Source organism: Melospiza georgiana, chromosome 12 (genome assembly GCF_028018845.1).
Source record: "Melospiza georgiana isolate bMelGeo1 chromosome 12, bMelGeo1.pri, whole genome shotgun sequence".
Classification (NCBI taxonomy): Eukaryota; Metazoa; Chordata; class Aves; order Passeriformes; family Passerellidae; genus Melospiza; species Melospiza georgiana.
The window spans coordinates 15722404-15733061 of NC_080441.1; the positions used below are offsets into that span (position 1 = coordinate 15722404).

The following is a 10658-nucleotide window of genomic DNA, read 5'->3' on the forward strand; positions in this document are numbered from 1 at the left end:
TAGCACATTCCCTGTTCCCTGACAGCGCTGCATTCCTGGGGTGTTTCCCTGCCCTGACAGTACAGCATTCCTGGGGTGTAGCACATTCCCTGTTCCCTGACAGCACAGCATTCCTGGGGTGTTTCCCTGTTCCCTGACAGCACAGCATTCCTGGGGTGTAGCTGTTTCCCTGCCCTGACAGCACAGCATTCCTGGGGTGTTTCCCTGCCCTGACAGAACAGCATTCTTGGGGTGTAGCTGTTTCCCTGCCCTGACAGCACAGCATTCCTGGGGTGTTTCCCTGTTCCCTGGCAGCACAGCATTCCTGGGGTGTTTCCCTGCCCTGACAGCACAGCATTCCTGGGGTGTTTCCCTGCCCTGACAGTACAGCATGCCGGGGTACCGGGGGTGACACCATGCAGGAAGCAGGAGGGGTTCCTCTCTCCAGCTGACCATGGGGACCTGTGATTGTTGATCCCCCCAGTTTGTGCCACAAAATCCAGTGTGGCACAGGGACTGCCACACGTCCAGGCTCTGAAGCCCAGCCCAGCTGTGCCACCGCTCCGGGACAGAGGGAAATGCAGTTCTGGCTGAGCCTGTGGCACCTGAGCACACTGTGGGGGTGACACCAAGAGGCAGTCAGTCCTACTTTTCCAGCCTCAGGGCACCATGTGGATGTCCTCTGAGCGCAGCACTTTGTAAACCACCCAGTAGAAGATGTTGAAGAGCAGGAAGGTGAAGGGGAAGACGGCTCTGGAGACGGTGTCGATGCGCTTGGCGCGGTCCAGGTAGCGCCTGCGGAGGCTCTCCCCTTCCCGCAGCACGGCCGGGGGGCTGAAGGCTCCGGGGCCCTCCCCAGCCGCCTCCTTGGGCTGCAGGCAGGGGCCCAGCCCGTAGCCCCGCAGGTAGAAGCGGCTCTCGCGGCTCAGCTCTTCCTCCTGCCGAAGGAAAGGCGGTCAGGCAGGGCACGGTGGTGCTGGTGCTGCAGGGGGAGGCTGCACGTCCTGCACACCCCTGGTGCTGGGTGCTGGGTGCTGTGCCAGGCTGGGAGCTCTGTCACACAGCCCAGCCATGCAGGCAGGAGCTCCCAGTGCTGTCTGTGCACAGGGCAGGGGTGAGCACTGAGCTCCTGCCTTCTCATCCAGCACGTGTTTCGGGGTGTATCCAAAGGCAGCCCGACCCTCACATCCCCCCAGCTTCCTCCCAGCTCTGGCAGCCAGAGGGATGGGAAGTGAACTGCTGGAAGGGGGCACATAGGGGTGCAGGGTGCATTGGGTGCAGGGAGCTGAGGTGTGCAGGCTCTGCTGTGAGTGTGCTGTGTTTGCTGTGCGGTGAAAGTGTGGCTGTGATGGTGAATAGGAGGGGACAGGCAGCTTGCTGGGGCAGAGCAGGGCGGGGATGCAGGAACCTGGCTAGCACCAGGGCTTGCAGGGCACCCCAGTCCCTCCAAGAACCCAAGCCCTCATTTTTCCCCATGGCTGCTTGGCAGAGATTGCCTGGTGCAGCAGAGGAGGGAGGCTGAAAGAGCTGGACTCTGCAGGTCTCTCTGCCCTTGCTCACCCTCTCTCTCCCCTGGCTGGCAGAGGGCTGCAGAGGGGGCAACGTGCCCGTGGAGTTGCATGTTCGTGATCAAGGCTGCAGAACTGCCGTGAGGGTCGCTGGCTGCAGCCCACTGCCGTTGTTCAGGGCACCGATTGGGTGCCTCAGGGGCTGGCCAGCCGTGCCTGCCCTCCTCCCCATCGACAGCTGTGCACTGCAAGCCACTTGCCTTGTTTTAGCCTTGGAGAGGGTTATGTGTGCAGAGATGTGATGAGGGACGGGCATGTGCAAGCACAGGCTGCACATCTGGCTTTTTGCTGAGCCCTGGACTCATTTGGTCTCTGTGGCTCAGCTCAGCTCCCCTCTGCCTTTGTGGTGCTGTATCTGGCTGTGGTGGGTCCTTTCTTCCAAAACCTGCTGCAGTCAGTGCCTCACTTTGTGTCTGGGTGCTGTTTGGGACCCCAAACACCATCTCTGGCCAGCACTGCCCTCCAGGACACAGGGGCTGCCTGCTGAGGTCAGCCCCTGCAGGCACTCGGCCGGCACGGGGGCTCTCATGCAGAGAGTTTGTACCCTGGCATCTTTATTTAACTCAGCAATCCACAGGCTAAGCAAGATTTTACAGTGGGAAGAGCAGCAGTGGCTCGGATTGCTGAGGTCAGTTCTCATTTGCAGGACAGTTTTATTTCCCTGCCTCAGGCTGAGTGCCTGCAGCCCCTCTGGATGGGGGGACTGGGTGCTCTGTGTGCTCTGGGGACCAGCAGCTGCTCCCCCAGCCCAGGGTTCCTGAGCCTGGATTTGGGTGGTCTGCGGGAGGGATTTGCCCTCAGGCTGTGAGACCCGGGCTGTGCTTTCTCAGGCACAGGAGCTGTGGGTAGTGAGACTCTGCTCCCATCTCTGACTGAGCAGCACCCCGAGGTGCTCCTGGCTGCGTCCAGTGCTGTGCCAGCAGCACCCCAGGGAGCTCTGCAGCCTCACTTTGGTCTGTTCTAAGCCAGCACACGGTTCTTGGGTTGCACAGAGCCTCCCCCTCCCTGCCCTGGCCGGGTGCTGCTCTCCAGGAGTCATCTGTGAAAGGCAGGGTGCAAAGATGCCTTTCCTGGCGTCCAAGGGCTGCTGGTGGTGTAGAGGAGGTGAGGGTGACCGAGCCTGATCTCCTCCCTGGAGCTGTGGTTGACCCCCTGCATCTCCCCAACACCCGGGGAGCTTGCCCTGCCCCACACTTCTCCCTGTGCCTCAAAGTGCTCATGTGCCCTGAGCAGCTGCCTGTGCAGGAGGGACTGCAGGCCGCTGTCCTCTCTCAGTTTGGGGTTGGGGACAGCAGCAACACCCTGAGGAAGCTTCGTTTGTCCCACCTGAAGAACAACCCCAGCCCCAAACCAGTGTGGGTACAGCTTGCTTTCTCTCCTCCCTGCCTCAGAAGGCCCTTGGTGGGCGATGGGGCTGTGAGGAACCAACAGAGCTGGGAGTGCCTGGAACCTGCTGCAGGGAGGCAGAGCCCTCACCCTGCCAGGGCTGTGGGCATGGCTGGGGAGCTGGGCTCAGTCACCCTCAGCATCACTCACCCTCAGCAAAGGGGACTCTGCTGGTGCTGCTTTACCAAAGGGGACCCCAAGGCATGGAGTGGGGGTTCCACAAGGAAATCTGCTCCATTACCATCACTCTCCCAACACATTTGAGCCCAGGGAATGTGACCCACATAGCCAGGCTTGCGTTAGCTGACCCCAGGAAAGCCACAGCCACGTGCTATGGCTTTGCCTGTCCCCAGTGTGGTGCCAGAAGGGGTCACAGGAGCCCTGTAAGCACAGCCATGAGCACTGGGGACCCCCACGCTCCCAGCACAGCCCCTGCCAGCCCTGAGGCTCTGGGAGAGGCTGCCCAAACCCTCACCCATCAGCCACATTCTCTGTGCTAACCACTATCCTGCTTCTTCCGCAGCTCCTTGCTGCCCCCAGGGCTGCTCCTGGGGTCTCCCTGCGGGGAGGGGAGGGTGAGGCTGGCTGGGGAAGCACGGGGGCTGCCGCAGGGTCGTGCTTTACCCGGGAGCTGCAGAGCGTCGCGTAGGTGTGCTCGCTGCTGTGCCGGCTGCTCGGCTGCCGCAGGGACTCCAGGCTGGCCGTGCCGCTGCTCAGGCCCTTGTGGCATCCAGCAGTGCGCACCAAACAGAAACAGGACAGCGGGTGACCCGGGGCAGCGGCTCTGGGTGCTGGGGTGGGGGTGCTGGGGGGAGATGGGGGCTCTGTGTGTGGGGGAATGAGCCCCCCCAGTGTGCCCTGGCACTGGGATCTGTCTTCAGCACGTGCTGAAGGGATTTGCTTGCATGGGATGCTGTGTGTGTGAATGTTTGTGTGTGTGTACTCGTGTCTTCCATGGAGATCTGGTGCCTCCCAGGCTGTTTAAAATGAGAGTGGGGCAGCCACATCCCTACCCCAAGCTTCCTCCAGGCCTGATGCCTGTGTTGGTGGGCTGACAGAGGGGAGAACTATTTCCATGAGTGAGGGATCCTGCCTCTGCAGATCCTGCTGCGCTCCCATCTGCAGCCCACACCTGTCCCTGGGTGCCACCAGGTCCCTCCCTGACACAGCAGTGAGTCCCTGTCACCACTAAGGAGCCCAGGTTTGGGGCTGCATGTAAGGGGAAAGGCTGGTTTCCCCCATCCTCACTGCTTATTTTTCTACATTTTTCTCCCTGACACAGCAGTGAGTCCCTGTCACCCTAAGGAGCCCAGATTTGGGGCTGCATGTAAGGGGAAAGGCTGGTTTCCCCCATCCTCACTGCTTATTTTTCTGCATTTTTAGAGGAAGCAGAGCCCAAGGATGTCCCAGCAGGAGAAGGACAGCACCCTAAGCAGGGCCATGGGTGCCGAGCCCTGTGCTGCAGTGCCCGTGGGTCGCCGGGGTGCCAGAGGAGCCATCTGTGGCTATGGCACACAGCCCTGCCCTGGGGGCTGCTGACAAACTGTCCCTGCAGCCCTGGGCTGTCCCCTCAGGGGCTGAGGAGGAGCAGATGTCAGAGAGGGGGACACTCACCATCCTCTGCCGTCGCTGGCGGCGGCGCAGGCGCATGAACTCCTTGTGCTGGCGCGACACAAAGTTGACGGCCGCGTACTCCAGCAGGGCGGCGAAGACGAAGAGCAGGCACACGGCCATCCAGATGTCAATGGCCTTCACATAGGACACCTGCCGGGGTGACAGGGGGCTCAGGGACCCACTGCCCCCCACCTTGCTCGTCCCCCCCGCTGCCAGGAGGCTGGGAGCCCTCTCAGCCTGGGCACACGGGCCAGAGCAGCCAGCGTTACCCCTCAGCACGTGCGGTGCCCCAGCTGATGAGGCTCCAAAGCCAAGGCATTGCCAGGGAAAGGCTGCCCCTGGCCCTGGCCCTGGCCCTGGGGCGGTGCCCAGCAGGCAGCAGCACTGACCTTGGGCAGGGAGGCGCGGGAGCCGGCGCTCTGCGTGGTCATGGTGAGCACCGTGGTGATGCCCAAGCCCACCCGGGCTGGCGCCGCGTCCATGTTGATCCAGAAGGAGACCCAGGAGAGGATGACGATGAGTAGGCTGGGGATGTACATCTGGATCAGGTAGTAACCCATCTGCCTCTCCAGGTGGAACTTCACCTCGATGCAGGTGAACTTGCCTGCAGGGAAAGAGGGCCCCAGTGGGCGAGAGGGACCCCTGGGCCATGGGAGGGGGTGGCAGCAGGTCTCTGGGGGGCTCACCTGTGTTGTAGTACTTGGTGCAATAGCCCAGGTCCTTCTCATCCCTGAGGATGAACTGTGGGAGTGTCAAGCCCTCTGCCACCTGCACGGCCTCCTGCTCCTCCAGCCACTCGAAGATGAGGTCGTTCATAGTGTAGCCAACTGGAGGGGATGTAGGGAGCCATGGGATGGGGACATGGACCCCGTTCAACCCCACCCTGAACAACTGCTTTTTCCTGCTCATGTCCCTCAGAAAAAGTGAGCTGCCAGCTTTTGGGATGGCATGGAATGGGAGGGCATGGGATGGGAAGAGGGAAATGAAGCACAGCTTGAACCCCCCCAAGGTACTCACAACTCTCCAGCTGCATGGTGCATGTCTGGATGTCCATGGGGAAGTTCTTGAGGTCCATGGGGCAGGACAGGATCAGGGTCAGCCTGAGGAGGCAGAGGAAAGGAGGGAGTTGTTGGAGCTGGGGCAGTCGTTGGGGAAAAGTCACCACGTGGAAGGCCAGGGGAAAGCTTTGCCTCCCCAGTCAGGCACTGCACCAGAGGGGAAGGTTCTACCTAATGCTGTAGAGCACGTTGCCATTCTTGAAGATGCGCAGGAGCTTGTTGTCAGTGGTGACCTCGTGGAAATTGGCCCCTTTCTCGTTGGCAAAGAACAAGTCTGGCTTCCAGATGGAGTCGAGCATGGAGGGGTCGAGGTCGAGGGAGTCGTCGGGGTACTCCCGGTAGGCCAGGCGGGGATCGTTCCACTGCTGCCGCAGGAACACGTTCACCCGGTAGTCCTGGCACAGGGGGCACCGGTCAGTGACAGCACCCCCGGTGCCCAGGGAGGAGGAGGAGGAGGAGGAGGAAGGGATGGAGGAGGGGGTGGAAGGGGCTGCTTCCACTGAGGCTCAGCCCTGCTGGTGCTGCGTGCCTGCCACTAATAAAGCAGGGAGCAGGGGGAGCAGGGGCAGCTCAGGAGCCTTCCCATGCTGCTGGCAGCCAGGGGAAATTAAAAAGCCGAGGCCACAGCAGCTGAGAGAAGGAGGAGGAGGTGGAAGACCAGTAACTGCTGCCTGCAGCATTCTGCACATAGCTCTGTGGGACTCTTGATAGTATTAAAGCTTTTGCAGAAGCACAAATAGGAAATTTTTTTGCCCTGGGACTTCCTCTGATGTGTTCCTCATGCACCCAAGGAGGTTCAGGATGGCAGGGGGTTACATCCATCTGCCCCACTGTGACCCTTTGGGGGGCTCTTGCTTCCAGCTCAGGCACAGGGAATGTGACCCACATAGCCAAGCTTGCGTTAGCTGACCCCAGGAAAGCCACAGGCACGTGCTATGGCTTTGCCTGTCCCCAGTGTGGTGCCAGAAGGGGTCACAGGAGCCCTGTAAGCACAGCCATGGGCACGGGGACCCACACCCTCCCCAGCACAGCCCCTGCCAGCCCTGACGCTCTGGTAGAGGCTGCCCAAACGCTCACCATGGTGGTCTCAGTGACGGAGCCAAAGCTGTTGATGAAGATGTTGCACGTCACGTTGACAGGCGGACCTGGAAAACAGCGTGAGCCTCCTCTTGCTGCTGGCTGCTGAGACACGTGCGGGCACACGCGGGGACACCGCTCCTGCTGCGTGCCTGAAGGCACACAGGCGTCCCCTCTACTGGGGCCATCCCTGGGGACACCGGGGACACTGCTCCTGAAGGCACACAGGCGTCCCCTCTGCTGGGGACACCGCTCTTGAAGGCACACAGGCGTCCCCTCTGCTGGGGCCATCCCTGGGGACACCGGGGACACCGCTCCTGAAGGCACACAGGCGTCCCCTCTGCTGGGGCCACCCCTGGGGACACTGAGGACACCACTCCTGAAGGCACACAGGCGTCCCCTCCTGTGGGGCCACCCCCGGGGCGGGGGTGACCCCAGCACGCCCATGCTGCCGGCCAAGCGAGCACACAGGGCTGGCAGGACAGCCGGGACTCTGGGCAGGGTGTTGGGACAGGGATGTGGGGCAGGCTCCTGGCCCAAAGCCCCTGGGTTTGGGCAGCCATGAGCTGCCAGGACCTGCCAGATTTGGAGCCCTCACATCCCCCCTCTTACCTTTGAAGTTGGGTCGAATGCGGGCGTCGTACCCTGAGGTTCGTCCCATGAGCTTGTCCAGGAAATCAGAGGGTGACATGGGCTGGGCTGAGCCTCGGGAGCCAGCTTTAATCTCCTCCCGCCCTGAAACCAGCCTGTGGGGCAGGGGGGCAGGTCAGCTGCTGCCAGGGCTCTGCAGGAACATTTTGGGCTCCCCTGGGGACACTCAGCTGCCAGGGCTGCATCCACTCCAGTGCCCGATCAGCATGGTGGGGGATCCCTTCCTTCTGCTGGGCTCCTGGTGGCCTTTCCCCTCACCTGCAGCAGCCTGAGTGTCACATGCCCACATTTTGCCTGTCCCTGCTCCACCACATCCCTTGGCATGGGGCGGGGGGCCGGTGTCTCCTGGTTCCAGGGCTGTGGTGGGGACAGGGCACAGCCAGTGCTGGAGGGAAAGCAGGGCAGCTCCTTCTCAGGTTCCACCTACAGCTCAGCTTGAGTTGCTGAGCAAACAATCACACAGTGCCTGTCATGGGGGGCTGGAGGACACAACGGCCCTGCCTGAGTGAGGAGTGTCCAGCTGGGTTCTGACAGCCTGCCAGGGGCCAGGGAGATGTGGCAAGAGAGGAGCAGCAGAGCCCACCTCCACACGAGCCATGGGGATGAGCTCTCCCACACAGCGCTCTGAGTGACGGTGGAGATTTATTTAAACTGACTCTGGAGGGGATATTTTTGTGAATGCATCTTAGCCTGCCAGCTTCTCTCCTGCCGTCAGTCTATAATGATAATTTCAAGGAACAATGCGAGAGATGTTCACTCACCACATTGCCAGGCATGTGGCTGTGATGGAGAGGAGTTAGCCAGACATCTCTGGACACAAAAGAAGCTTTGAGCATGCTGCTGGTGCTGCTGCATGATGCTTATAACTCCACCAGGTCTGTGCCCAGGTGGATCTCACTCCTGCTTGAAGCTACAGCCCCAGCACTGCAAGAAGAGGATGATGCTGGGAACCCTGTGGTCCTTCTTCCTACCTCTTTTTAAAGGGGTGAGATTCATCCTAAAGGGGTTTATGTGCACCTTACCAGCTAGAAATGGCCACAACCAAAGTGTTCCAGTGGGGCAGGTTTTCCTTTAATTGGAGAAGGGGAGCAGAGAGTAGCTGAGATTCATCCTGATCAAGAGCAAAAGGCTGGGAGGAATTCCCTGCCAGGAGCTGCATGAGCAAGGTGTGGTGCCTTTGGGAGGAGGGCTGCCAGGGGCCAGGCTAACAAGGGGTTAAGTGAGGCTTCTGCCTGGCACAGAGCCGTGAGCCGTGTCCTCCCGCAGGAGAGGACAGCGAGGGCTCTCCCCTGCAGCACGTGGCAGGGAGGCTCCCGGGCTCCCTTGGCAGGTAGCTCCGTGAGGAGGCTCAGATAACGGAGGCACAGCGGATCTGCAGCCGCGGGATGCTCAGGGCAGCGAGGGGGATGCCAAAACGCCCAGAGTGCCCACGGCATCCCCGGCAGGGGAATCGGCCCTGGGGCACAGCCCCTGCCTTGAGCGCTGCCTGCCCTGGGGGCTCTGCCCCGAACCGGGCCGGGCACGGCGGGGCCCTGGAGCTCACTCTGCACCGCTGTGGAGCCCGTGGATGGCAGGGCTGAAAACGCTGATGTCTGCCTAAAAACGCTGCCCCGAGACAGGCAGTTTCTGCACGTGAAGCAATGCTGGGTTACCCCTCCCTGGCATGAATGCTGCAAATCCCCCCGCGCCCCTCCAGCCACACTGGCTGAGTGCTGGGAGGGGGACTGGGATCAGGCTCAGCCCCGGAGTCCTGCAGCCCCCGACCCTTCCCTTCCCCTCTCCCCTGCATCCCACCTCGTCCCAGATAACACCCAAGGTGGACCAGATAACAGATAACACCCAAGGTGGACAGAGATGGAAAAAGGGACCTGAGGGCTTTAGATTTTCCACCCAAGTGGGCCAAGAGTTGTTCCTGCACCCAGGGGACCTGGGGCACCCCCCCACTGTCCCGAGTGAGCCAGGGTCTGGGTCAGGGTCTGCCCTGAGCTCTCCTTTCCCCACACACCATGAGCCAGGAGAGGATCTGGACATGCCGGGGGCTTTGCAGCGGCAGGGAAGGAGCTGCCTGGGCTGTCACGGGCTCAGCTCTCCCTTTCTCCCGTGGGTGACCCTCCCGCTGGCCCGGGGAGCCCTCGGGGGCGGCCGGGGACAGGCAGGGTCCGGCTGTGTGCGGTGGGGACTGTGGGGGGAAGGCTGCTGGCTCCCGGGGTGCTGGGTCACGGTCCCGGGAATGGGCAGCGAGGCCAGGTTTGCGGGAGGTTCAAACAGGAGCGGGGAGCGTTCTGTCCGGGGCATCAGGCCGCGGAGCCCGCTCCGGATCGGGGGTCGGGATAAGGGTCCGGGGATGGTCCGGGTCTGAAGGGATGCCCAGGTCCCGCAGGAGCTCTGTCTCCGAGAGGGGGTGATGCCCGCCCGTGTGCCGGGGGAATCGCGGCTCGGGGGATGGACGGGGTCGGGGTGCCGGGGTCCCGCGGCCCCGCGCAGCACCGAGCACCCGCGCCGTGCGCTCACCTGAGCGGGCCGCGCCGGGGCAGGAGGCAGCCGAGGAGGAGGAGGAGGAGGAAGGCGAGGGCACCGGCCCGGAGCGCGCCCATCCCGCCGCAGCCCGCAGCCCCGCCGCCCCGGGCGCTCGGGCATGACCCGGCCGGCGGCGGCGGCGTCCCCGCTCCCGCTCCCGCCGCACCGGGGCCGCACCGGGGCCGCTGCCGCCGCCCTCCGCCCGCTCCCGCTCCTCATAGTCCGGGCGCCCGCCGCGGGGTGGGCGCCGGCCGGCTGCGGGCCCCGGGAGCCGGGCGGAGCTTCGCCCGCCGCGGCGGGGAGGAGGCGGGAGCGGCGGTGGGTGGGGGGCTCCGGCCCGGTGCCCGCCTCCTCCCCGGCCCCTCGGGGCCCTCTGCCCCCGGCCCGCAGCCCGCGGCCCTCGGGGGGGCTCCCGGTGCGGCGAGGGAGCGGCCCCGGCGGGGGCTGGGGGGTCTCGGGGCGCGCCGGGCTCGGGGCTGGAGCGGGCTCGGGATGCGCCGGGGCTGAGGGATGTGCGAGGGACGCTCGGAGGGAGAGAACCGTACCGGGAGCAGCCCGTGCGGGGCTGAGGGATGTACGGGGAATGAGGGATGTAGGGGCTCAGGGATGTGTGGGGGATGAGAGATGTGCGGGAATGAGGGATGTACGGGGATGAGGGATGTGTGGGGGATGAAAGATGTACGGGGGATGAGGGATGTGCGGGGATGAGGGATGTGCGGGGCTCAGGGATGTGCGGGGCTGAGGGATGTGCGGGGCTGAGGGATGTGCAGGGGATGCGCGGTACTGAGGGATGTGCGGTACTGAGGGA

The 10658-nt window shown here is 63.2% G+C and overlaps 1 protein-coding gene across 2 annotated transcripts; it reads right to left on the reverse strand.

Annotated features, from left to right (window-relative positions):
• Positions 1-245: 245 nt before the first annotated feature.
• LOC131088381 (glycine receptor subunit alpha-4-like) lies at positions 246-9961 on the reverse strand. 2 transcript variants are annotated; one of them, XM_058032393.1, is made up of 10 exons: positions 9845-9961; positions 7295-7428; positions 6683-6750; positions 5777-6000; positions 5565-5647; positions 5234-5374; positions 4937-5151; positions 4548-4697; positions 3558-3653; positions 246-917 (listed from the first exon to the last, which is right to left on the reverse strand). In XM_058032393.1, the coding sequence occupies exons 1-10, from the start codon at positions 9925-9927 to the stop codon at positions 639-641; spliced, it is 1473 nt and encodes a 490-aa protein (XP_057888376.1). In that variant the 5' UTR covers positions 9928-9961; the 3' UTR covers positions 246-638. The 2 variants fall into 2 exon arrangements, with proteins under 2 accessions (XP_057888376.1, XP_057888377.1); XM_058032394.1 differs by lacking the exon at positions 3558-3653.
• Positions 9962-10658: the final 697 nt, after the last annotated feature.

Coding starts and splice junctions, on each gene's coding strand:
- LOC131088381 (XM_058032393.1), bottom strand. CDS start 9,927: ATGGGCGCGCTCCGGGCCGGTGCCCTCGCCTTCCTCCTCCTCCTCCTC. Junction 6,751..7,294: donor CATTCGACCCAACTTCAAAG/GTAAGAGGGGGG, acceptor GCTGTTTTCCAG/GTCCGCCTGTCAACGTGACG. Junction 5,648..5,776: donor AACGTGCTCTACAGCATTAG/GTAGAACCTTCC, acceptor CTGCCTCCTCAG/GCTGACCCTGATCCTGTCCT.